Source organism: Strix uralensis, chromosome 22 (genome assembly GCF_047716275.1).
Source record: "Strix uralensis isolate ZFMK-TIS-50842 chromosome 22, bStrUra1, whole genome shotgun sequence".
Lineage (NCBI taxonomy): Eukaryota > Metazoa > Chordata > Aves > Strigiformes > Strigidae > Strix > Strix uralensis.
In genome coordinates this window covers 8269268-8296257 of record NC_133993.1, presented here as the reverse complement: position 1 = coordinate 8296257, position 26990 = coordinate 8269268, and the positions used below count along the sequence as shown (strand labels likewise).

The following is a 26990-nucleotide window of genomic DNA, read 5'->3' as shown; positions in this document are numbered from 1 at the left end:
TGCTTCCTCGGCTGCGTTCTCCTGCCCACCGCCCACGCGCGTACACATACACCCCCCTGCGCACACGCAGCCCGGGTGGCCGCCGCGGGCAGCCCGCAGTGCGCATGCCCCCCGCTACGCAAAGCACGCAGGCTGCGCCGCTTGCGGCCGCGGCGGCGGGCGCTGAGCGGAGGACGAGGGCCGGGCCTAAGCGGCGGCAGCGCCGCGTGACTCAGGTAACGCGGCCCCGGGCCGGGTCCCGCGGCGGTGGCCCCGCGGCCTGCCGGGGATGGGGCACCCCGTCCCTGCCTCCCCGCGGGCGGCCGGGCGACCCTCACCCTCTTCTCCCCTTTTCCCACTCCCCGTTACTGGCCGCCCCCGGCCCCGTAGTGCCCCCGAAAGGGGTGGCCTGGCCCTGCGGGCACTGGGCGTGCGGGGCCTGTGCTGTGGCCCGCGGGGGCAGGAGGTGCGGGCAGCGGGGCCGGGGGGCCTGCCGTCCTCAGCACCCCTCTGGGGGTGAGAGTGGAGCAGGGGGAGCGGGGGTGTGGGGCAAGGCTGTGGGGCAGGAGCGGGGGCCCGCGCCCGGGGGCGGGGGGGAGGCGAGGAGCTAATTTTAGCCTCGCTAACCTCGACTTGTGTCCCTGGAAGGAGCTGGGAGCGGGGGCGGGTGTCTGGAGCGGGGGGGATCCACGGTGCGGCGGGACGCCGAGCAGCACCCTGGGGGTGTCCCCGCTTTAGGCTGGTGGGGCGCGGAGGGGGGCGCCGGCGCCTCTCCCTTCCCAACGGCCTCTGTGGAGATGGGTGGATGAATCGGCTCCTCTTGCGAGGGAAAGTCGGGGGCATGTGGGTCGGGGAGGGCCTGCCCAAGCATATTCTGCTTCGTGGAGTTGTCTCGGTGTGTGCTTACAGCCCACTCTGCCTTGTGAGAGACGGCGGCGTTGGGAGCGTGTTCTGGTTTTCACCCATCTCTAGCTCAGCTGTCTCTTTGGAATCAGCTGCAGAAGTTTATTTTGCATAAAGCTTTATGGGCTTGTAGGGTCTTTTGAAAGTGGATATACTCAAATAGTCTCGAAATTCTTAACTGGGAAACTGTTTGGGTTTGGTTGAGCAGGTGGCTCTGTTGTCCTGGTGTTTTTAGCCTCTGGAATGCAAATTCTGTCACATGTAAATAATGGGTTTTTTTCTGTTCAAATTCACATAAAATTGTGACATACCCAAACAATGTGCTAAATTCCTGGGCTCTGCCTTGCTGTACTTTTCTACTTGATTAATGTTCTTGTGAACATGTTCTGTTCAGGTTTTTGCTAGAATGAGAAGTCTCTGACAAAGGCATTTATTTTAGCTGTCCTTGTCATCTGTAGCAGTGGGTTCCTTGCATGTGGTACTCAGAGGACTGCTGGTCTAATTTAGAAACAAATCGTTTCTATTTCAAGTTTTTAAGAGAACAATCTCATTAACATTCAAGTTCCCACTCAGATCTGGTTGCAGGAGGGAGTAAAATTAGTCTTACTGCCAAGCTTGATGCAGCTGGTCCTCCGTAGCTGTTTGTGAAATGCAGTAGTAGGGTTATTTCTGCCTTTTCGGGCTCTTAGTTTGGACTTTGATGATGGTCCCCACAGTCTGAGTGGGAGAGTGGGACTATTTTGAGATCAAGCAGAAAAGATATAGGAAGCTGAGGGGAAGAAAAAAAAAAAAAGGTGAACTGACAAACTCTCTGTATGTTTCTGGCAGATCTGGGGAGAGAGTTTGGTCTCATGAGCCCCAGTTTACAATGTTGTTTTGGGGACCAGTGCAATATCCATTCTCTTCCTGCCTTTTTTTTTTTTTTTTTTGGTAGAACTTGCAGCAAAAGGTCTCTATTTCTAAACAGAGATAGTGCTGGGCTGCTGTGGGACCTGATTCTGAGCGTGCAGTCTAGTAAAGCAAAGATGAGCACTTTTAAACTAGCAGAAGCTGTCAGAGCATTGCTGTTTAAAGTAAATGAATTCAGTGCATTTTAAGATTTACAGCTGTTGTTACACATTAATTGATCTGACTGTGGCTAGTTGCTAATTAATAACAACTGTAGGCACAGTGTGTGGTCTTTGAAGTGAGTTGGCAACTCTGACTGGCTGCGAGATGCTATTGGAGAGTCAGTTTTATAGTGGAATATCTCTGCTTCCAGAAATTCCTCATCTGAGCAGCTTGGCCAGATGGGAACTTGCTGCTGCCTCAGCTGCTCCTGCTACAAGCAAGAGTCTAGAACTTCACCTTCAGAGTTATTTTTTCTTGTAAGAGTATTCACTTTCTTTATACAGAAGATGGCAAGATGAGGCAGAGGTTTATTTCTCTCACTGGTCTGATCCTGATAGTGTTTTTTAAATTGTTCATGGAAGTTGGGCATTATTGGAGGTGTGATGTAACAGAATTGATAAGGATTTTTTGCAATGTTTAATTTAATTTTTTTTTTTCAGTGAAAATGAAGAATTTATATATTTTTATTGCTGTCCTTTTCATCCCATGGAGTTTTTCTTTGGCAAAGTATGATGAATTTGAGGATGGAGATGACATTATGGAATATGATGATAATGACTTTGCTGAATTTGAAGATGTTAATGAAGATGCAGTCACAGAGTCTCCCCAGAGGATCATCACCACAGAAGATGATGAAGAAGAAGCCACTGTAGAGCTTGAAGGTCAGGATGAGAATCAGGAGGACTTTGATGATGCAGATGCACAGGTACTGCCTCATCTTTTTCTTCTATATGTTTCCTAGTAGTATCTCTACACTTTTCTTTATCACTTTATCTTTTGGGATTTTGCTTACAGGGCTTTGGATTTTCATGCTATTTGTGGTTTTTGTCCTTTAGGAAGGTGATACTGAGAGTGAACCGTATGATGATGAGGAATTTGAAGGCTATGAAGAGAAACCAGATGCATCTCATAGCAAAAATAAAGACCCCATAACAATAGTTAATGTAGGTATAAACGTTGATCTGATTTCTATTTGGTGTTTCATCACTGATTTTTTTTTTTAAGGCGGTATGCCAGTAATGTCATTGGTGTACGGATATACAGACACATAAGAAAGAATCTGTCCAAAAGAATTTCCTATTTGAATTAACAAGAGACAGTGCAGAAATGGGTAGAAATGTGGAGAAAAGAAATACCTGAAATAATGCAACAGGATAGCAGCAGAAATGATCCAGGTGTGCCAGCTCCCAATTCCATGCTCTGCTGCATTGGTTTATGCTACTTTTAAATAGCAACTCTTGAAGTAAAACTTCCAGGGCAGCTGCCTTTGGTCTGTTGATCTCTGTTTTAAACTGCTAGAACTCCAATCCTTGGATCAATCCTGTATCCTGTACTCAAACTGAAAATTGTAATTCTGAGAATATAGATCAGGAAATTCTTCATTAAAACAGACCTCTTGAAACATAGTTTTGACCAAAGCATTTTATGACTTAGCTTCTTTTACCCGTGTGACTATGGGGGAGAAGTGGAGGAGCTAGAGTGATAAGCTTCATTTAATCCAGAGAAAAACCATATATCCCATCATGTCTGGATGCTTTGTCAACACATGAAGAGGTTGCAATGATGATATGCTTACAGTAAACATAGTGTATTTTTAACTTGTCTATGGCTGCGATGGTTTTTGAAGTCAGTCTCTGTCCACCCTGCATCAGCATCTTCTTGCCTCCCAAGAGAGTCTTTTACGGAATGATCAGGTGCTTGAGGCCTGCATTTTTATTATCCCTAAGATCTCTTTTTAAGTATTATGGCTGACCTTGGTAGTGAAAATTAAGGTTTGGGTACTTTTGTGACTGAAGGGTGATATAGTAATAGCAGAATGGCTAATTATTCTCTGAAGATGGCAAGATCAGGCAGGTTTTTCTGCTCCCCCACGCAGTCTGTGGCTCTTGGTGGCATCTGAAAATGCTCCTGGACATTAAGTATTACTTTAGATTTCAACAGAAGTTACGTGATGATCAGATAATGCTGTGATGGGCAGGGCATCAAGCTCAGATAATCAGTGGGTTGAAACGCTGTGCTGTTGACTACTCTGAGGGATACATGCTAGCACAGACTCACTTGGAAGAGAGAAGTATTTTGTTTGCATTAGCCAGGTATTTTGGGAATGCTATTATCAGTTGTTTCCTGTATGATTAGTGTGTCCCAGTAGAGCCAATTGCATTATGTAGGCTTAGCTCTGTCCTGTTGCCTTTGTGAAGCTTATTGCTGTGTTTGGGATGAAGCTTCTCCAGTACTCTCTGCTTTCCAAACCGTTTGTCTATATGGAATCTGCTCATTCAATATGTAAAAGACAGTCTCCGTTCACTTACCATAGGTCCCTGCTCACCTTCAAAACAGCTGGGAGAGTTACTACATGGAGATCCTGATGGTAACAGGTCTTCTCGCTTACATCATGAATTACATCATTGGGAAGAACAAAAACAACCGTCTGGCTCATGCGTGGTTCAATACTCACAGGGAGCTGCTAGAAAGTAACTTTGCTCTTGTTGGTGAGTTCCATAATGACTAGGATCCACTTTTTGGTTTATTTGAATAAAGCTGGTTTTAGTCCAGCATGTAGGCTATAGAGAGGAGTAACTTTTTGATAACACTAATGACAGCTGTGCCTGTAGACAGTGTGCCAGTCTTCCAGTGCTGAAATTAGATAATCGTGGTGTAGCACAAATTACTTGGAAACATCACGGTGATACTGAAGTAATCCAGCAACAGCTGAGCTCTAAACCTACTGACAAACTTCGGTGTTTAAATTTGTGATTTTTTTAAATCGCAGTTCTCCTTCACTGTTCTTTTCTTCAGGCGATGATGGCACTAATAAAGAAGCTACAAGCACTGGGAAACTAAATCAAGAAAATGAACACATTTATAACTTGTGGTGCTCTGGAAGGGTGTGCTGTGAAGGAATGCTCATCCAGCTAAAGGTAAGGATGAGGGAGTTTGCAGTACTGTTTATCTGTCACCAGCTTTCAGGTTCTAGAGGCTTTTCCATTCCAGTGTGAGCAACAAGGGGTCCCATCTTGAGTCTTTTGCTCTCATTTAGATACAGGTTCTGAATATGCTCACGTGAAGGGAAGACTGGTCGCACTAAAGATCTGCACAGGCCTGTATTCTGCCCACCAAAGCAGGCAAGAGTGAATGCTTGCAGAAAGAGTATGTAAACCAGAAGTGTAGCCTAAACAGAGGTAACGGTAGGCTGAAGAGCCCAGCTGCTATTTAGAGGGACTTTAGTGTGTTGGAGGAATGGACCAACAGGAATTCTGAGGAAGTATGACAAAGACAAATACAAAGTTCTGCACCTGGGATGGAACAGCCCCACACGTTGGTTTAGCTCCTAACTTGAGGGAATAAGACCCTGAGAAACTCATCTAATGCAGAAAATAGGCCTGATTTTGAGCAGTGTAGGTGACTTCCAGAGGGCCCTTCAAAACTAAATTATTCTATGAAAAACATCTACTTCTAACTGTCCTGTTTTTCCTTGAGCCCCACTGCTATCTGCCAGTGAAGTGCTGCACTCTAGGTATATTCAGCTCTCTTCTTCTGTGTTTACAAACTTGTTTTTTTAGTTTCTCAAGAGACAAGACCTACTGAACGTTCTTGCGCGCATGATGAGGCCAGCTTCTGACCAAGTGGTATGTACTCAGCCCTTTAGATTAGTTGTGATAAATTGCTGCATTCCTTCGGTTCTACTCTGCTGCTTTTGATTGTTCTTGTCACACACAAGTGAACTGCTAGGCATCTTTCTATAGTATTCCATATCTTCCAGTTCAGTAACTGTTGAAACAATCCGAAAGAATCATTCGTGATTCTTTCCTGCCTGTGAAATGCAACTGCTGATGACTGGAAATTGTTTTATCTATGGGTTTTATTGTTCGAGTGGTTTTGTGAACAGACTATCATGCTTCAAGACCTCATCTTGATAAAAAGTGGTTTTACTATCTGAAATACTTCGTGATTGTTCTTCTGTCTGTTCAGTCTGCCAGAACAGAGCTGTTCAATGCGTACGCTGGCCTGGATATTATATCCTGTAATGTTACTTTTTGCCTTGCCAAGAGAGGTTACATTTGGAAGAACAGTGGCTGTGTTGCACTGCGAACACTCTTTACGTGTATCTATAATTTAGGTATGGGCAGTTGCTCATCAGCAACGGATGTCTGTGCTGCAAATGAGTCTTACAACTCTGCTGTTCTGGTCACTGTCATTACACTGGAGCATTATACAGAATACTGAATTGAGTACTCAGTATAATTAAGCTACCTGACCTTGAGACAGCTGAGAAGCTTTAAAGCAACAATCTTTATCTTAGCCTTGCTTAGTCTTTGTTCTTATGAATCAAAGCGTCAGACAAACACTGAAGTCATAGAAGACGTAGGTCTCCATTTGGCCAGCAGTCTGAAGGCAGAGTACATCATATAAATCTGACCAGGGCTAATAACATTCTCTCCCACAGCAAATAAAAGTAACAATGAATGATGAAGATATGGACACCTACGTGTTTGCCGTTGGAACGAGAAAAGCATTGGTGCGACTTCAGAAAGAGATGCAGGACTTGGTATGTATGTTCACGTTGGGAATACTATCATGATAAATAATAGGATATAAGAACCTCTAATCTGTAGATTCCTTATTTTCTTGGGAACAGCTCAAAACTTGTGACTGATCTGTTGGAATTAGTGCCAGAACTGTGGAAAAAGAGGCAGTTGAAAGCAGCTTACATCTTCCTCTTGGTGTATAGTTCATTTAGGAGGAGGCTGAAGTACGCTGTCAGGATACACACGAGTGTCACTTCACCTCATTTAATTTGCACAAAGGACTTCTTCAAGGATAGAAAAGTAAACTTAGTGATATGTGATGTGGAGAGTTTGGGTCTAAATTATCTGCTTTTATGTGATCTGAAACTAAAACTTTCCATATGTTCAAGCCCTGAACAATCTAGTGATAACAAGCAGTGTTTGCAAATCTTTTCTCTCGTAACTTGTCTCAAGTAACAGCACCAAAGTGTAGTTGGTAGGATGCCAATTGTTTTTGTTCTGTTATCAAACAATGTAAGCAAAATGCCTTAATCCACTTCGAGCATTCCAGCATGGATGACTTAGAATTGTTTTATCTTTTTCCTTAAAGTCCTGACTACTGAAGGGAAATACTAACTTAAAGACTATTGGTACTACATGCTTTGCTTTATGCTTGAAATGTCCCCAGCCAGACTGAGTGACTAAGAGTATTTTTTTTTTTTAGTTGTTTAAGTACTTTTAGGGGTCCCACTGTGCTGGAACAGTTCAGTCTGATAAGATACTTAGAAGCTTGTGTTTATATTTATTTCTTTCCCCTTGTTCTCTTTGAAACAGAGTGAGTTCTGCAGTGATAAACCTAAGTCTGGTGCAAAATATGGGCTTCCAGATTCGCTGGCTATCTTGTCGGAGATGGGGGAGGTCACAGAGGGAATGATGGACGCTAAGGTAATCTTGAATGAATTAGTACAAATCTTCCTTGGTAACCCTGGCACTTACAGCATATGCAAAAGAAGTTCTAATCTCCTGTAAACATCACAACAGGAGAGCCAAACGGCCCTAGTGATGTCTAGAGAAATCAAGACCTTAAGGAAGCTTAAGGGCTGGAGGAAGGATGTAATTCTCACGTCTTTATTCCTTTTACATAGCAGCTGTTAGTCTAACATGAACTGCAGACTTCAAACTGCCTTTCAAAGCCTGGAAGTTAGCTTCAGCAGCCAGTTCGGAGGAGGGTGTTGATGGTGTGTCTGCAGGTCCTCAAAGCTGACATGTTATCAAATGAATTGGAAAATTCCCCATGAGAGTTATCTATCTGATATCTGAGTTGCTCACGTTAGTTCCATGCATTGAGGCCCATTCTAGCAAAAGCTAAAAAAAACTGACAGTTTAAATTTCAGTGTCATTGTGGCAAGCTGAGCACAGCAATTTTCTGAGTGATCTCTTTGGAAAACCCCTATGGAGTGGGTAGGCTGCAGATGGATTGGTGTTGGGAAAAACTAACCCCAGTTTCTCTTTTAGATGATACATTTCCTCACGCACTATGCTGACAAGATTGAGTCCGTCCAATTCTCGGACCAGTTCTCCGGTCCAAAACTTATGCAAGAGTACGTATAAAGCTAGATCTCTCCTCCCAGTAGCTATTGTAAAAGCAAAATAGAGGCTGACAAACTTGTTTGCAGTGTGAAGCCTGCTGGAATGCACACAAAGACAAATTGGGAGCAAAGGTGAAACAGGTGAATAAATACACTCCCGATGCTTCCAAATGCTGTGTTAGTTTAGAAGGTCATGGTGCTGTATTGCCTTAATATTTGTTGTGTGCTGGTTACGCTGTACTTAGGGCAGCTACAAATTTCAGATAAGGCCTGGCAGCTACCGCGTACGCAGCTGCATGGAAAACAACTGAGTAATCCCACTACAGGTGTTCGGTGTGTGAGAGTTTAAGGGCCAAGAAGTAACACCACAGGAGGAGAACTCAACACATTAACTCGGATGCCATTTGAACGCATTGAGAACTAGGTTTAAACAAAGTCTGCAGTGTAAAAAAAAAAAAAAACAAACAAACAAACATCAAGGCTGCCTCCCCTTCCCTAGCTGATCCAGCTAAACATTCTGCTGTTGAATCCATCACTTGGGTGCTTTTGTTCAGGTTGATTCTCAGCTGTGCTTCAGAAATACACAGATGCAGCATCTCTTTTGTTTCTCTAAGCCTCCTAGTCTTGAGGTGCTTTTGGCTGCTGCTTCAGAATTGCTAAGTGGTGGGTGATTTATCTGAATTACTGTGTAGGTTTTTGCAAGGGTGTATTATGCTCACAGGCATATAAATAAATGATCCATATAAAAACTGGAAACTGTCCTCCAAAAAAAGGAACATACTTTGATTTAATTATAAGGCAGGAGTATGTGTACCTTGTACTGAAATTTCTAGGCTTTGGAGGATCTGTGAAATGTAGGTCTGACTTTCTTACAGGAGAATACTGTGGGGTTTTGGGCAGTGAAGACTTCAGTTCTTTAGAAAATAGTTTTCTCCTAACTGGTATTTATAGAAGATCTATAGTAGTATAAGCAGGGCATATGTAAAACTGAATATCATTAAAAATATACAGGCCTTCTTAGGGCTCAGATGCCAGAGCTCACATGACCTCTGACAGTCAGATTGGACTGTGCTGTTAGTATGTTTTACATTAATGCCTTTTCACGACATGCTTTTGAGTAAAACACTTCAGGAATCTAAATAGTTTGAAACTTAAATCTGGGTTATAGCCAGGCTGTTAATCTTGCTTATTTTATTCGAGTAGCTTGCAAAGTGTCTCTTGGTTCTAGATGAGGTTTTACCTAACAATGTTAGGTATTTTGTGTGCCTGTATTTTTCTTCACTCATTCCAGCCCCTTTTTTCTTTCCTACCAGGGAGGGTCAGCTTACAAAACTGCCCGAAACTAAAAAGACACTTTTGTTTACATTTAATGGTAAGAGAACTGGGGGGGGGGGGGGGGGGGGGTGGTGTGTATCTGGGAGAGTGTTGTGTTTTATTTATGCAAGTCACATGCTCAAGTTCTGTCATCTATGGAAGACAATATATGACAAATGACTTCATGTAACAGGATCACTGATCAATTAACCAGTAAACAGAAGGTGGTAATAACACTGGGGACTGAGCGGTGTATCATCATGATAACAGGATACTCAATCTTGCCATTACTAATCTTAATTCATACTTGTATCTCTACTGGTGGTTGTATTAGGTCACCATTGGAACGTGGCTTGTTTTTAAGCCACAGGCCTTGAAGTCTGAGCTTGCACAGAGTTACTTGGTCCAACTGTCAACCTAACGCTGCCAAGTCCACCACTAAACCATGTCCCTAAGTGCCACATCTACACATCTTTTAAATACCTCCAGGGATGGTGACTCAACCCCCTTCCCTGGGCAGCCTGTTCCAATGCTTGACAACCCTTTTGGTGAAGAATTTTTTCCTAATATCCAATCTAAACGTTCCCTGGTGCAACTTAAGGCCATTTCCTCTCATACTGTCACTTCTTAGTTGGGAAAAGAGACCAACCTCTACCTCGCTACACCCTCCTTTCAGGTAGTTGTACAGGGCGATGAGGTCTCCCCTCAGCCTCCTTTTCTCCAGGCTAAACACCCCCAGTTCCCTCAGCCACTCCCCATAGGACTTGTGCTCAGACCTTGTCACCAGCTTCGCTGCTTTTCTTTGGACGCGCTCCAGCACCTCAGTGTCTGTCTTGTAGTGAGGGACCCAAAACTGAACCTGGTATTCGAGGTGTGGCCTCACCAGTGCCAAGTACAGAGGGATGATTGCTTCCCTAGTCCTACTGGCCACACTATTTCTGATACAAGCCAGGATGCTTTTGGCCGCCTTGGCCGCCTAAGTATGCTGCTGGCCCATATTAAGCCAGCTGTTGACCAACACCCCCAGGTCCTTTTCTGCTGGGCAGCTTTCCAGCCACTCTGCCCCAAGTGTTGCTGTGGGTTGTTATGACCCAAGTTCAGCACCTGGCACCGAGCCTTGTGTCCTTCCTAAAGAGGAGTATAAGAACATTTTTCTTTCATGAATGGTGTGAGCAATAAGGAAAGAGCATTATACCAAGTAGAAAAATCCTGCCAACCTCTGTGAATTAACAAGAAACTCCTTATTTCAGTGCCTGGTTCAGGCAACACTTCCCCAAAGGACATGGAGTCTTTGCTGCCTCTGATGAGCATGGTTATCTACTCTATTGACAAAGCAAAGAAGTTCCGTCTGAACAGAGAAGTAAGTAGTGTATATTTTTCTGTCTTCTGAATATTGTATGAAATTGCAACCATTACCAGTGGATCCTTAATCTTAAGATTGGGAGACTTGTGTTTCTAATATGACTACCAGAGATACTGCATCCTGCTCATGGGGAAATCCATATTAACTGCATTTGCTTTTCTCTGTGAAAAGGGTAAACAAAAAGCTGACAAGAACAGGGCTCGTGTAGAAGAGAACTTCCTTAAACTGACTCACGTGCAAAGGCAGGAGGCTGCCCAGTCCCGTCGAGAAGAGAAAAAACGGGCAGAGAAGGAGCGAATCATGAACGAAGAGGATCCTGAAAAACAGCGTCGGCTGGAGGTGAGATGGATTTTCAGATTGTTACAAGCTACTGGCAGATTTCTCCTATGGTATCTCCAGGGCTGCCTGTAGGTATACCAGCAATGGCCAACTTTGGCTGCTTATTTGCTGGAAGGCAGACAACTTTCAGGATATATGCTGTTGCTTTCTGAAACATGCAGAGACTCCCTGTGAGGAGCCAGCTCTTGTGGTTACAGATGTGAGCCCAAGTACTGGAGGTCTCTTTTGTCTGGCTCTTCTGAAATGACTAGCGTGCTTTTTGAAGAGATCAGCAATGTTCATTCAGATCTCTATGTCCTTGCCTACAGGAAGCTGCTTTGCGGCGTGAGCAGAAGAAACTTGAGAAGAAGCAGATGAAGATGAAGCAAATCAAAGTGAAAGCTATGTGACTCCATTGTGAGAAGCATCCCAGAGCCACCTGCAGAATTTTAATTCACAGGGTACAAAGACCTACTTAACTCCATAATCCTACGCTTCTTTGAACACTAGTAGCCATTAAGAGAAATGCTCCTTGCATTGGTGTTACTTATTTAAGTATTACAGCAACATGCAGGTGTCCGTAGAGAGCTTTATCTCAGCCATTTTATTCCAGGTGGTATAAATTTTTGCTACTTGTCTGTTTAAAAAAAAAATTTGCAATATTCTTGAATGCTCTTTGTCATTTGTTCTTTAAAAACAGACGATTGTAAATCTGTCCACGTGTGCTGGTAACATAATTCATGCTTTGGTTTTAAACTTTGGTTTTAGTTATTGGGAGGGAAGGGGGAAAAACTTAAGGGGCGGAGAGCTGCACAACAAACATTTACTGTGCATTTATTTGCATCAAGCTTGTAAAGGCACAAAACTTAGAGCCTTCCATACACAGTATGGATTCTTCAGGGATTTAAGCCCAGTAGAATAGAAGTGACTTTTTTTTTTTTTACAAACAAGAGACTGAAACAGTATTAGGTCACCTGTGGGCATGATTGGCATATGTGTAAAACATAGATGGGTTAGATAACGAGGGAAGGGAATACATGAACAGTTTCCTACTCGTGGTGTTGAATGCTGCAAGGTTAATACAATGTGAAGTCTGTAACGTCAGCGTGGTGTTTCTTCAGGAGCGAGCGCATCGTGAGTTAGCAGCTTCAACTAGCTTTCCTTGAATATTTTTAACTGTACAAGTTTGCCTCAAAAACTTTTCTCCTGATCTCAGCAGCTGCTGCCTAGTTCACTTCAGCCAGAAGCTAGATTCAGTGAAGTATCTGCAACTGCCAATTTCCCCAAGCAAGTAAAAATGTTTCAGAGGACGTGTATCCTCTTCATCTGGTGAATGATCACTTCAGGTTTTTGAATATAAAGGGGGAGAATGAAGTGAATGCCCCTGTGCAAGCACTTCGCTAACTGGGAGAGCTCTGCATTTTATAAATGCTTCCTGTCTAGAAGGAATTTTATTGTTGCTTGTAACAGACTTGTAACAGTTTTGTGGGGAAAAATGTCTTGCATTTTCTTGTTCGATATTTTGTGCAAACTTGGTTCTGAGGCAATAAGAATGAGCTGCTGTTGAAACAGCAATTGCTTAAACTTCTTGTTCCAGCATGGGATACTTCACACTGATGTAAATGCAAATGTCTGTAACCTGATACATGCAAATACATTAATTTTATAATGGTTGGTAAAGTTATTTAAAACCAAAACTAATGGAGATTGTGTGAAATTTTAGCACTATTTAGCTTTAAAGATGAATATGGTATTGTTTCACAAAGTTCTTTGAAAGGAAATACTAGTTTGTGCTCTTTTGAATAAGTGGACAGCTTTCCTGAAGTCCCATGCACTTGTGGGCCATGGCAGCTAATTTTGTAATATGAACATTCAAATGAACAATCTAATGAAGAGTAAAATATAATTGAAACACTCCACCTGCCTACTTTACTTGGCTGGACTCTGTGTTCCTTTCATCTAGCAGAATCTCAAAGCCTCCTTTGTCCTGAGTCGGTTTCAATGTAGGTTTTAAGCACCCAGGAGCTGGCGTTCTCTCTACCGCGATGGTGCGGGTAGGGGTTCTTTCCACCGGGGACTGCTCCCTGGGAGGGCGGTGGTTGCTGGGGGGCGAGGGCCCGGACCGGGAGGAAGGCATCCCTCCCCTTGTGCATGCCAGGGAGGGTGGAGATGGGGGCTCTGACCCTCCGGTTTAAGGCACTGCAGCCGCACCGAGGGCGGGCGGGACGTGTTGCCCCGTGCCCGCGGAGCTGCTGGGCAGCCCCCGGGGACGAAGCCTCGGCCGCTCTGCTGAGGGGCCCAACATGGCGCCGGCTGCTTCCCGCGCCGCTGAGGCGACGTCACGCACGCGCCGCGACCCCGCGTCACGTGGCGGCGTGCTGGCGTCACACGCGCAGCGTCTCCTGCCGGTAAGCGACGGCCGCAGCCTGAGGAGCGGGTGAGGGGCCTGGGGGAGGCGGGGGGGTGCCACTGCCCTGGGGGGGCCGCTGCGGGCCCCGGGCGGTGCTTGTCGGCCGGCCGCGCTCCAGTGGGGCCCTCCCGGGCCCCGGGTGGGCGAGGGCGGGCGAGCGGTGCCGGCGTTGAGGCGTGAGGGGGTGACCCGCCTTTGTGCCTGCAGGTTGCCCGTCCTTTCTCGAGCTGCGTGTGGTAACACAAACGCGGAGTCCATGTCTTTTCTTGTAAGTAAACCCGAACGGATTAGGGTGAGTGTTGAACACCTTCCAGCTTCCCTCAGACGGCCGCGTGTCGGTAGAACCTGCCTTGCGCTTGTGCAGAGGAGCTGCGGCGGGGCCGGCCTCCTGGAAAGCACCTTAAAGTCACGTTAAAACGTGCTAATTATAGGGCAGGGTATCGATGTGCAAGCTGAAAAAACCCTGCGCTGATGTATGTATTGCTTGCACACCTGTATCTCCTTTGCGTGCGGTGCAAAGGGGTTTGTAATAGGCATCGCAATTAAGAAAAAGTGCGGTAATGTTGATTCCTTCAAGAAGTTACTGCCTCACCTGTGCGATGCTACCGACAGCCTCTGTTTGGGTTTTTTTCTCTAAACTTACCTTGGAAAGCTAAACACAACATCTTTGTTTAATTCTGCGTTTTTAAATGAGGAAGTTTCACGCGAGAAAACCACTTTTAGTGCCTTAAAGTGGTATTGTTATATACGAGTTTTGAGTCATCGTCACCTAAAGAGGCGTTGGTGCTTTCTAGGACTGGCTTCCCTTGCGTTAAACAACATAAGCTGTTTTTTTCAGTTATTTTACCGAGTAGGCAAATTCTAACGTGGGGAGTGTTTGTGATTATTTAATCCTAACTTCGTGATCCGCAATCTGCAAGCCTAAAATTGCATATTTTGTTGTGTTATGTGTGCATATATATATATATTTCTTTGAATCACAGTGTTGAATAGAGCGGTAGAAACACTTCTCTGCACAACCTAATGCTTGCTGTGAATTTTGAGCATGAATTCTGGAAGAGAACAACAGCTTTAAAATATTGATGTTCTAATCTTGCATTCAGTCAATACATAGCCAAAATATTTAAGGTCTTTAAGAAATCAACTCATTGTAAATAATTGAAGCTTTTTTTTTTTACACCTATTACACCCAAACAAACAACTTTTATTTGCCTATATAAGGGAGTTGTAGCATGCTTATTAGTTTTGCTGTATGTGCATGTATAAAGATTCTTGTTTGAATGATCTAAAATTATGTTAACTTTATTGCAAGTGCATGCTGGTCAGGAAAAGCAGTAGCACCTGTGTGGTTGCTGGGTGCATGCCACTGTAGTGGCATAAGAAGAGAATATCCTTGCCCAAAGTAAGGATGTAACTCTGATGTTTCAGACCACAGCAGAATCCTCGAAGCTTTATGATTTTTATGTTTTTTTTGTGGGGGAGGGGGAAAAGAAACTTGTCTCTAGATGGAATAGCTAATTATCTGGGGAATTTTTTTTTTTTTCTTTCAGCGGTGGGTGTCTGAAAAGTTCATTGTTGAGGGCTTAAGAGAGTTCGAACTGTTTGGAGGTAAGTTTTCTTCTCATTAAATGAAATTGTTAGAAACGTTTTAGCCGCAAGGTCTGTTAATTTGATTGTAAATACGTATCTTAGCAGTAAAAGAGATGAATAAATCTGGTTGTAGCACCAGATCTGGCTATTCAAGGTGGCTAACCATATAAAGTTAATATGGAAGTGTCCAAGATCTTGCAATCTGGTTATTTGGAGGTCGGTTTCATGTTGATGGTGGTACTGTTTTCAGACCCTGCATTCTGTATTTCTTAGCATAACCACTTTTTTCCTACATAAAAGATAAATTCGGGGTTGGGAAGGTTAACTACAGTTTTCTGAGTAAAAATGGATTTGGAAACTGATGATAGCTCCCCAGTGTGCCTGCAGGATTGCTGATTGATTTCTGTTCTGCTCTGAACATAACGAACAAAATTGCCGACCAGGATGCAAAATTCCTTCCTGCTCAGTGATGGAAAGCTATAATAAAAAAAAGTCACGTTTATGTTGAATATATGAGCAGTAGCACTGCTTGAATCTCTTTAATTCCCATACTTGTACTACAATTTGATTATTTTTAGTGCTACTACTTTATGTGTAAATTAAATGTCTTTGTCTAAAGGAAAATACTGTATATATTTAGTATCAAAAAGTATCATGCAGGGTTTTTACTCAGTTTTCCAGCTATATTTTTAATGGGTATGTGTTGAACACAACATGGTGAACAATTAATTTCTTTACTCCAGAGCAGCCTCCGGGTGACTCTCGGAGAAAAGTAAGTGACTTTTGCAGGCTGTGGTGCTGTGGTTCATTGCATGGAGATTATTCCTTGTGGAAGTTTGATTTTTCTTTTTATCTTAATTATATATCTCATCTCTATATTTAGCTCTACAAGTGTGGAAACAGGTTTCACCCTGGAGTGGAGATTTTGGTGTGTGGTTTTCAAACTATACGTGACAAGTCAAAACTTTAAACTTAATCTCTTGGATTTGTATTTGTGTCGTCGTCCCTGCAGCCCCCCCAAGGGTGTCTCTTTTGAGATGATTTAGATCTGATTCTTCAGAGATGCTGATTTCCCGTAACTCGTTTAGAATAAAAGGAAGAGGTTAGTTTATGGGACTTCTGAAAATGAGGCCCAAAAAATTTTATGTTGGCCATTCAAAACCAGTGTTCCCTTCTGAACACATTGGTTCTGATTTCCTTTCTCTTCTACATAGAGCAGCCACAACAGAGGCTCCAACATCAAACCCAAACATTGTAATTTTCAGTTTGAGGTGACTTTACCTCCTGTTGTCTGGTCGTCTTCAGAGCCAATTCTGTGCATGCTTAGAGAGCTTTGCCTCTTAAAAACTAAAATCACTAGCAAACATGGAATGTCTGTTCAGAAACATACAGCCAGATGTGGCAGTTGAAAATTTTACCTTGATGCTTTTTGTTCTGCAGGCCCTGATTGCACAATATCTGGTTCATAATGAACAATGCTCATAGAGTAACACGACTTACGATAGAATATATTTGTCTAAATGATTTCCCACCTACCCACACCATATTGAAACATTTTTTTGTGTGCAGGTGTTGCTCTAGTTTAAGCTAATTACAAACACAAATTAAGTGTGATTTGATTATAGCTGTGTCAGTTCAAGCTGCTTATAATTGATTTTTGTGCCAGTGTCTGTAATTTACTGGCACAACTAAAGCTGAAAATATGAGATGTATATGGATTGTTTTCTATAAAGTCAAGTAAATTCACACCTTTTCTTAAATTGCTGAGCATTATGCATATGCTGGACTGGAAGCAAATTGAGATGAGCATCTGCTTTGTTTTTGTTAAAGTGTTCACTTGGGGTTTGGACACTTTTGCAGTGGTATTGCTGACTCTCATTTTGATTTTTACATCTAAATAAAAGCTTACTTTTTCCAGCAGGGCTATAGAAAAAGGTAAATAATTTGGGGAGAGGGATGGGAGGAAAATTTTTGTTGCTTAAGCTGAAAGTGAGTGAGGGACTGAGGAGGTGGAGGGGAAGGCAGCAGAACAAAAACAATATTCCCTCGTCCTAACTCAGATGAATGTCATTTGGCAAATGCAAATCCTTGCTAGCATCACATAACTGATTTTCTTATGGCAGTAGTTGCCTTTCAAAGATTAATTTCCTTAAATCTATCTCAAATTAAAATCAGATCAACAGGCCGGAAAGCTAGCTCTTAATGAATATCATGCCATAAAGCTAGTCATATGTGACTTCATTTTGCAGCTGCTTTTGCTTTTGACCATACACCAAAAGTTGTCCTGTGTGAAACCACTGAGGAGCTTTTTTGCAGTATTTCATAAATGACATTTCAGTTTAACTTTTTTTTTTTTTTAAAAAAAACCTCTTGTATGATGTTGATAAATTTCTGGTAGAGCTACTTCTGCATTAACTCTCAGTTATTGGTCACTGCTAACGAAGAGAGGTGAGTGAAGACCTCTGATGTACTGGAAGACTTTTAAAAAGGGAATTTACAGTATTTTTCCATTACTCTTGAAACAGCCTACACCATTAATAAGATTTTTTTTTTTTTTTGCATCTGTTTTGTTGGCTTATGCTATATCTGGAGTGGACTTTAATAAAGCAAACCACTTACATCTTGCTCAGTGTCTCACCAGCTGCCATTGCTCCATAACGCTGCTTATCAGAGCCTCCTGCTTTCATTTCCTTGGTGGTGCCTTTCTGCTTCAGAGGTTTCCATCTGCCTGTGTGTCTCTCCTGGCAATCTTGCTGTTGACAGGACTGTGTGAAATTGCTGGATGAAGTAAATGAATGATACAATTGAGATTGGAATTGACAGGCGGCTTTAACAGAAGTTTGAAATGGTGAATGGAAAGTTGCTGCCTATTCTCAGCCAAGCGATGGCACTGTGCAGTGCTAGGACTAGAAAAAAGGGATTTGGGACTGCTGAGATCTCAGGGGTTAGCTATCCTGAAACAGAACAGCATTGCTGTGCTAGAGTTGTTTGAGCTGAAATTATACCATAGCCCTGTTAACAAGTCTAAAGTTTTGCCTTTTCCCTTAACCAAAAAATAGACCTGTTTTAAAGGTAGGCAGAGAGGGGTGAAATGTGTGCTGTTCAAAGTCAGTTGAAACAGTGGAATTTGGGAAGCCTGACTATTAGCTTAGTCCCAAAGTGTACTTAGGGATACAAAGGTAATTTATGGCAAATTCATGTCTGTGCTCATCGCGCTACATTTACCCTGGACTGAGTGTAGAACAGCAAGTTCCTTGTTTTTTAGCTGTCACTGTGTTATTTCCATCTTTCAGTGATGGAAAAAAAGAGTATTTGCTGTCACTCCAGAAAATGCACAAGCCTTTTTCTGCTTCATGTACCATGAGAAAAGGTCTGATAAAGGGCATTTGCCCTTTGATGAAGTTGATGAAGAATGAGGTGGAAAAAATGAACTGGAGTTCCAAATGTCAGGAGGAGTTAATGTGCTGGAAATTCGAGATAACTAATCTGATCTTAGATACCAGATAAATTTGGATCCCGTTAGGATGCTCTTCCTGTGACTTTGAGGGAGTTGGAAGGTATAACGGAACTTGCAAGAACATTGAAGTTTGTCTTCTGCAAAATTCTGCTTGGAAAAATCTAGGGGTATGTAAATAAAGCAGGTAGCTTTATGTCAGATGGAGTGAAGAAAAGCTGACAGGCTTGGGAGTGCTGCTGCCCTGTGTGGTGTGGGGTTTTTTTTCCTTTTTTTTTTTTTCCTTTTTTTTTTCTGTAAGCACTAATGCTTTGCAGTTAAGTTTTTGCTTTCATTTGGAGCTTCTCTTTTCATCTCCATATCTTGGGCTCAGTTGGTTCATCACTTCTACCCTTCAGCTAAGCAGCTTCAGCTGCGCCGGTCTGATCACAGATGAGCAGCTGAAAGCCTGAAGGCCCAGCATCAGACAGAAAGGCTGACTGCCATGGTGCAGAGAAGGGCTGTAAACAAGCTTTCCTTTGATGGCCTTCTGCTCAAGCAACAGGATGGTGGCACAGAGTTTGTAATTAATGGGAGAAAGGTAGTTACTATAAAGCAGTGCTTAAGCTGTCCTGGGGAATAATAATTGGCTTTATCCAAATATTCCTAAAGAAATTCTAGCTTACAGCAATTAAGAACCTACCTGTTACAGTTACATGTTTTGAAACACAGATGTCTGGATCTTCTGAAATGAGGCATCTCCTGGATTTCATTTGATAAATAACTACTTAAAATTATTTTAACAGCAATTAAATTCTCTCTTCTATATTCAGTACTGTCTTACTATTTTGAGGTGTATGATAATACGAGCAGCTGATTGTTCCAGTAAGTGGTCTTTATTTCTTTTGATCTAACTTCTTTTCTTTTTCCCCCCCCCCCAGACAAATGAGGCGAGCTCCGAGTCGATAGCTTCTTCCCCTAAAAGGGACACCATGAGCAGCTTCCTACCGGACAGCAGCTGTTATGAGTTGCTCACTATCATAGGTAATCCTATGAGTGGGCTGGAGGATCAGAAGTCTGCTTTGCAAAGAAAATAACTTCTACAAATTTGTTGGCCTCTTCCTGATTATTTATTTTTGACATCAGATGCCTGTTCTCTTTGATTTTAAAATAACTTTAGTAAAAAATGAGATGCCAATCCTAAAGGCTTTCAACTGAAAGAGGCATGCGGGGGGGTTAATGGTACTGAGTGGGAAGTACAGAGTCAGCAGAAGCAGCCTGAAATCTGCCCCTGTCCTTGGTGGGGCTGTGGCCTAATCATTTTATTTCTTCTTCAGTTCTGAACTTGAAAGACAGTATGATATTGCTGGCTGGGAGGATTTCTCTCGATGGGATACATGCCAAGGAAGGTGGTGTCTGATGGAATGATTACTCTTTTTCACAAGGCCAAAAATAGTTTCAGTAAATGAGTGTAAAGATTATTTAAGGGTCAAGGACTGGAGGAGTTCTCCAGGAGTGTGTGGTTCCAGAAGTATTGCTGAAGCTTTAATGTCTTTTCTTTCAGGCAGGGGCTTTGAAGACTTGATGGTTGTGAACCTGGCCAGGTATAAACCCACGGGAGAGTATGTCACAGTCAGAAGAGTGAACTTGGAGGCCTGCACAAATGAAATGGTCACATTCTTGCAGGTAACACGAATCCACTAATACCATAATGCAAGCTTAGGAGAGCACAGACAGGAAGAGCAGTGCTTATCAATACTGCATTTGTATTTCTGCATTTACTAAATTGAATCAAAATATCTTTTTTCATTTTAGGGAGAACTTCATGTTTCCAAGCTCTTCAACCACCCTAACATCGTGCCATACAAAGCAACTTTTATAGCTGACAATGAGCTATGGGTAGTGACATCTTTCATGGCCTATGGTAGGTGGAGAGGGAATACCTTTGTCTGACCATGATGTTCTGTGAAATGAAATTCAAGAGGTGAAATATCCTTGGGTTTTTTTCTGATCAATTAAGAGGTGTTTTGTTTCTTTTTAGGTTCTGCAAAAGATTTAATCTGTACCCATTTTATGGATGGGATGAGTGAACTGGCTATTGCATATATCCTCCAAGGCGTATTGAAAGCACTCGACTACATCCACCATATGGGCTATGTACATAGGTATTTAAGAAAAAATAAAAAAAAAAAACCCTGATCAATTTTCCTTCTATGGGAAGTTCTCAGAAATACTGTCATCATTAGAGCAGAGGGGATAGTTCAAGAAATACAGGACACATTATCAAGTTTTGTATTACTTTGCTCGTAGAGCAAGTCAGTTAATTCATGGGAAATTATATCATTGATCTTACTAAACTGTGTGAAAGTGTCACTGTGGAACAAACTCATCCCAAAGACCTCTGTGTATCTAAAATCACAGCTGCAGCTCATGGTGACAGGCTGACTAGTTACAGCTCTGTTCAGATACGACTGACAGTCTCCAAACTGAGACTGACAGTGGTGGGGGGGGATTTCCCTGTTGCTGTTGAAGGTCCTGGGTCCATAACCTTTTCGGGAACCTGCAAAATGAGTGAACAGAGTCCCGTCAGTGTTTGTAGAAGCGTTTTTGCACAGCGTTTGGGATGGTTGTTAGGAGGCTGAACAAGCACTGCCCTGCGCATTCAGCTGTCCAGTAAAGTAGGCTTTTATCCTTCCTGTAGGTGCTCGCTGAGGATGAATTTCTCTTTAGTACTACAACTTCTCTTAATCTCTTTCTAACTCACTGTCTCTACCCTTTAGTATATTTTTCCTCCTCTCTGATACATCCCTCTGTTGCGAGAGTAAATGTCAGTTGCTGGAAGTTATTAGTGGTTACTATTTTTATTGTATGTACTGTAAAAGAAATTCAGGTTACCTGTGCCTGCCATAAATCCTTTGCAGTGCCCTTCTGCACTACGTCTTCCTGGGCAAGCTGTAAGGAACATAACTCCTTTGAGGCCAGAGAACCTGACTGGTTTTACTTCTTCTTTCAGGAGTGTTAAAGCCAGCCATATCCTGATCTCCGTAGATGGGAAGGTGTACCTCTCTGGCCTGCGAAGTAATCTAAGTATGATCAACCATGGGCAGCGTCTCAAAGTTGTTCATGACTTTCCCAAATACAGCATCAAAGTCCTGCCTTGGCTCAGTCCTGAAGTCTTGCAGCAGGTGTGTTTAGAAAAACCTACTAGTTTTTTAGTGTTATATGGTAACTCTGTATAATTTTCTGAGTTCTTATGGCACAGGGTTACTTTTTCTTGTGATGTTCTCTATTCTTTTTTTCTATCCTTTTTACCTTAACACGAGTGACCCCTAGCAAGGGGAAACCTGTATTCCTGTCAAAAGGGGCAATTGCTGAGGACCCCACGTTACAACATTGCCTTTCCTTTCCCTCCAGAGGAAGGTGTGCGAATGCAAGGAAAAGGAAGGGGAGAAGCTGGGAGGGAGGTTGGGGTGGACACAGGACGAATGGGTAGAATTTGATCTGATCTATTTGACTAAATAGTTTTCTTGTAGGTACCTCTACAGATTCTCCCATTAGGGAAGCATTACATTAGATGCCTGTTACCCTAAGGTAGCTGACATCCCTACCAGCTAGCTGATTTCAGTTAAATAAACGTTGCCCTTAACTGCATGTTTTAACTAACAAATCACCACCACAGTAACCAGCCTGTATGTGGGTTGCACTATTTCTGCTCTAATCATTTGGGTTTGCTCTTCTGCACATTGACTTCTGGGCATTGCCCACATTCCATAACATGCAAGTCCACAAGGCTAATTTATCTTTTCCTTTTCATCTAGAATCTCCAGGGTTACGATGCAAAATCTGACATTTACAGTGTAGGGATAACAGCCTGCGAGCTGGCAAATGGACATGTACCATTTAAAGACATGCCTTCTACTCAGGTAACGTTTAAAAGCTGTTCCCTTCTCATCCTTCATCCTGGGACGTGGGATGTGAGACCGACGGGTGCCATGTCTGAGTGGGAAATCTTAACTGTCTGGTCTTACTGTGTGTGATGTTGCTTATGCCCCTTCTCTTCCAGATGCTTTTGGAAAAGCTGAATGGAACCGTTCCCTGCCTGCTGGACACCACCACAATTCCTGCTGATGAGTTGACTATGAAGACCTCCCGTTCAAGTGCTAACTATGGGATGGTGGAGACCATGGCTATTGGCAACGTGAGAGCGGCCAACGGAGAGCCAGCCCTGCACCCTTATCTTCGGACCTTCTCCACCTACTTCCATAACTTTGTAGAGCAGTGTCTCCAGAGGAACCCCGATTTCAGGTAAAGCCAGGTGAAAGCTGCTCTGCACAGACCTACACCATTCTAGGGCTGATTAAACCGTGAGAGCCAGCAGAGGTTGTTTGAAGTTTTCTTTCCAAGAGTGTAGTGGAGTGAGGATGTGCTCCATATATTGCGAGGAGCAGTCCAAGCACGTGAAACAAGAACAGTGTTAACGCTTTGAGCACTTCCTGTAAGAAAGCCTGAAGAATTACTTTGCAGCTGTCTTTGGGGGGTAGAGTGGTGCTACACGTCAGGAAAATCAACTGAACAATTTGAATTTTTGGCCCCTGTGAGACTATGTTTACCCACTTCCCATCACTGTGAATGTCTGCTGTTCAGCCAGCAGAGAATAACGATGGGGAGTGATCAAGAACTGTATTTTCCTCTGTAGTGTAAGATTGTATCTAGCCATGAAAAACTTCTCTAGCATACCACACTGTTCAGAAACTTTCCCTTGACCAAATGTTGGGGTGAGCAGCTTGCGTAGAATGAGTTTGAACTGCTCACATAAAACATCATGTGAACATAATAACCAGTGTTACTGGTTACAAAAGGGAGGTATCCCGTTGCTGAGAAATGAGAGAGGCAGGATGGACCCTCGTCTTTTCTTTCACCACCACTACCTAACCTTAAAACACTGATGCATTTTCTTGCGTGCTTACTTCATTCTAACTCCCTTCTACAGGCCAAGCGCAGGCACTCTGCTTAATCATCCCTTTTTCAAGCAGGTAAGGAACTCGTTTAATCTGCAGATAAAGGACAGTGGCTTTTCTGTAGTTGTTGTCTGGCTGTGTCACTGAACCTGAGGGTGGGAATGTCGAGGTGCCAAATTTTCTGTGATCTGAAAGGATTAAGTTAGTTTGGTGACTAATTGTAGTGCATCTTGGTGATCCTCACGTTCTCCTGGGAGGTGGAGGGGCTGTTCTCTTTCTTATCTAAACAGAGGATCTAAAGCTGTGGGTCCTGTATGCCAGAGGTGTTTTCACCCACAGATTGTGGGGTACTGGGGCAAGTCAGTCCTAACCTGGTCCTTCCTGGGACCAGACTGAGGTGTTGGTGAGCTCCTGCCCTGGCTTGGGAAGGCGCAGAGAATCTCCTGGCCCTGAAATGATTTGTCTGGCTTGCTCCGAGCTGAGGGTTTGAGAGGGAGCATCAGGACCCCAGCGCTGCACACAAAGCACACAAAGCATCTTGTTACAAGATGCAGCGCGAAAGGCCCGCGCGTCTGGCTGTGATACCATGTTCTTCCTTTCTGCCTGTAACCACATGTTGTTGCTGCTCGACTGTGATGTGCAGGTGTGGGGGAGCCTTTCAGCAGCCGCGTTCTCTCCTTTTGTGCAGATCAAGCGCCGTGCTTCTGAAGCACTCCCTGAACTTCTGCGCCCCGTCACCCCGATCACCAATTTTGAAGGAACGCGGCCCCAGGATCCCAGTGGCATTTTTGGGCTGGTGTCAAACCTGGAGCAGCTGGATGTGGATGACTGGGAATTCTAGAAAAACGGACTATAGCTAGTTCTGGAGGAGCTTTCTGGACATTGTAACTTATTGGTCCTGTTCATAAAAGGTGATGAATGTTACACATACAAGAGTTTACAGGTCCTTGGGAAGGAACTTCAGCTGCCTGTTTACTTCAGAAGTACCCTGGAAACAAACGGACAGACCTGAGCTGGAAAAGGATCAACCCCGAGGAGCTGTGGAATGCCCAGAGCCCCAGGCCTTGCAGCTGAGCACTGGTAGATCACTCAAATGGGTTGAATGAGTCTGTTTAGTCTCTATTTATGTTTTTCTAAAAATCACTGGCTTCCTTGTATCACAGTTGACGGCTGCATGTCCCTACCCTCTTTGGTTCTGTCTCTTTAAGGGTGCCTTAGAGTGAAGGGGAGGCAGGCAGCAATCAGTTTTGGGCATTCTCTTAGAGCTAGTCAGATTGTTAGTGTTGTCACAGGATAAGTTTTGAGGGGCGGGGGGGATAGAAAGGGATTATGTTCTTGAATTTAGTCACTGCTTTGTGATGGGAGATGAAGATAAGCTGCTGCCATCGGGCATTCCTCTGCAGCGCTGGCTGCTTCTCTTCCAGTTCTGGAGAGAGCTTGGAGGAGACTTCTTTCCTCTCCCTTGACACTGAGCACTCAGCTCCAGGTCAGACAGGGCGTTCCCACCTCTCCTCGGTGGTGGCCTGGGTCCCCAAAGCCACCATACACCCCTGCACTGTACCAGCTTTTACCCCACAGCACAGGGAGGTGAGCCTCCTGTCACCTGGGCTGGTTTCACCGTGTGCACCACTCACACCAGCTTGTTCTCAGTGACTTACCCTGGCATGGAGGAAAAATTTACTTTTGTGCTAAATCCTCTTGCTCACGACTCCCCTTTGAACATCATGTACAGAATTATCTTCCTTTACCGTTGCTGTTCTGTCTTCCCTCACAACGACAGGTAAAAGCTTCCTGCGTGGCTCCCCTTGACTCCCGGCCGTGTGACGCTGCTCTGGCAGCTCTCCCCCATTCCATGGTCTCTCTTTTTTGGAGGTGTCCTTAAGGCTTTTAGTTTGACCCTTCCAAGGACCACGGGTGCTGGATGTCTTTCTACTCTTTAACAAAGCACTGAGACTCCAGTCCTGTAGGTGTGGTTGATGGGAGTAGTGGTGCTGGCAACAGGTCCTTCTTGTGTTTATAAACTGTACTTGAACCCACATAAAGTTTGTTACTCTAGTTTTTTGCCAAAACAAATAAAATATTTCTGAAGTTGTTGGTTTAAGTCTGCTGTTGCCGCAGGATGATGGAGCGGATCACAACTGATGCCACAGCCTGGCTGTGCCTGTTCTCTCTGTTCTTTACTTAAAAGGCTGCTGCTTGCACCCCGGTGGGGTGTTGGAGCGTACCCCGGAGGCCTGCAGCACTCTTCACTGTAACTGCCTTCCTGTTTCAGAAGCACTTTCAACTACAGCAGGAAGCTGCAAACCACTGCTCTTGCTCTTTTCTGGAAGTGTCAGTGGAATGCAGGGCTACAAGAAATAGGCCAGGCCCACTTCCTCCTCTCTAGGATCAGGTCTGGTTCCTGATTTATTATCATAAGTAGATCTTAATTTCTGAGCTTGTTACAAAGTCTGCAGCTTATGAAAATCCTTATCCCTCTCGTTTGGGTTGGAAGGGACCTTAATGCCCATCCAGTTCCCACCCCCTGCCCTGGGCAGGGAGACCTTCCACTAGCCCAGGTTGCCCAAAGCCCCGTCCAACTTGGCCTTGAACCCTTCCAGGGAGGGGGCAGCCACAGCTTCTCTGGGCAACCTGTGCCAGGGCCTCACTCCCCTCAGAGGGAAGAATTTCTTCCTTAGATCTCATCTAAATCTCCCCTCTGTCAGTTTAAAACCATTACCCCTTGTCCTATCCCTAGCCCCCAATCAAGAGTCCCTCCCCACTTTCCTGTAGCCCCTTTAAGTCCTGGGAGGCTGCTCTAAGGTCTCCCCGGAGCCTTCTCTTCTCCAGCTGAACCCCCCCCAACTCTCTCAGCCTGTCCTCACAGGGGGGTCCTCCAGCCCCCCGAGCATCTTCATGGCGTCCTCTGGCCCCGCTTGAGCAGGTCCGTGTCCTTCTGATGTTGGTGCCCCCAGAGCTGGACCCAGCACTGCAGGGGGGTCTCCTGAGAGCGGAGCAGAGGGGGAGAATCCCCCCCTCGCCCTGCTGCCCACACTGCTCTGGATGCAGCACACAGTGGCTTTCCAGGGTGCGAGCGCACATTGCTGGCTCATGTCATTTTTCCATCCACCAACACCCCCAAGTCCTTCTCCTTGGGGCTGCTCTCCATCCACTCCTCACCCAGCCTGGATTTGTGCTTGGGATTGCCCCAACCCATGGGCAGGACCTTCCTTCCAGCATGCCAGGGCTTCTCCCCCAGGCCTGGACAGGGACTCAATTGCTGGCACTCAGCAAGAAAAAGCACCATGTCCTCAGAGCATAAACCCTTGGGACAGAGCGAGTAACATGCTGCAGCTGGGGCATTTGGAGGAGAGGGGTTTCCTCCCTGAAGAGGGATGAGTCCATAACTGTTGCCCACTGACACTCTAAGCCTCTCCTGAATTCTCCTAGGAACAGGAGAGGATCCAGTGAGCTATGATAAATCACACTTAACTGCAGCGCTCTAGCCTGCTTTCCCCCGAGGGAGCATTTTATAGGGT

The 26990-nt window shown here is 44.2% G+C and overlaps 2 protein-coding genes across 6 annotated transcripts; both read left to right on the top strand.

Moving 5' to 3' along the window:
• Positions 1-9: 9 nt before the first annotated feature.
• Positions 10-12998, top strand: CCDC47 (coiled-coil domain containing 47). The gene is made up of 13 exons (XM_074891899.1): positions 10-215; positions 2433-2698; positions 2829-2936; positions 4307-4481; positions 4789-4910; positions 5553-5618; positions 6437-6538; positions 7332-7442; positions 8013-8098; positions 9400-9458; positions 10651-10760; positions 10935-11102; positions 11411-12998. Exons 2-13 carry the CDS (start codon positions 2438-2440, stop codon positions 11489-11491), a joined length of 1449 nt encoding a protein of 482 aa, XP_074748000.1. The 5' UTR covers positions 10-215; positions 2433-2437; the 3' UTR covers positions 11492-12998.
• A 467-nt stretch (positions 12999-13465) lies between these two features.
• Positions 13466-25569, top strand: STRADA (STE20 related adaptor alpha). 5 transcript variants are annotated; one of them, XM_074891903.1, is made up of 13 exons: positions 13466-13489; positions 13699-13759; positions 15042-15099; positions 15825-15853; positions 19456-19558; positions 20079-20200; positions 20330-20438; positions 20556-20679; positions 21528-21699; positions 22333-22437; positions 22578-22819; positions 23505-23547; positions 24161-25569. In XM_074891903.1, the coding sequence occupies exons 2-13, from the start codon at positions 13748-13750 to the stop codon at positions 24311-24313; spliced, it is 1272 nt and encodes a 423-aa protein (XP_074748004.1). In that variant the 5' UTR covers positions 13466-13489; positions 13699-13747; the 3' UTR covers positions 24314-25569. The 5 variants fall into 5 exon arrangements, with proteins under 5 accessions (XP_074748004.1, XP_074748005.1, XP_074748002.1 ...); XM_074891901.1 differs by having other exon boundaries at positions 13482-13489; positions 13699-13783; XM_074891902.1 differs by having other exon boundaries at positions 13489-13518.
• Positions 25570-26990: the final 1421 nt, after the last annotated feature.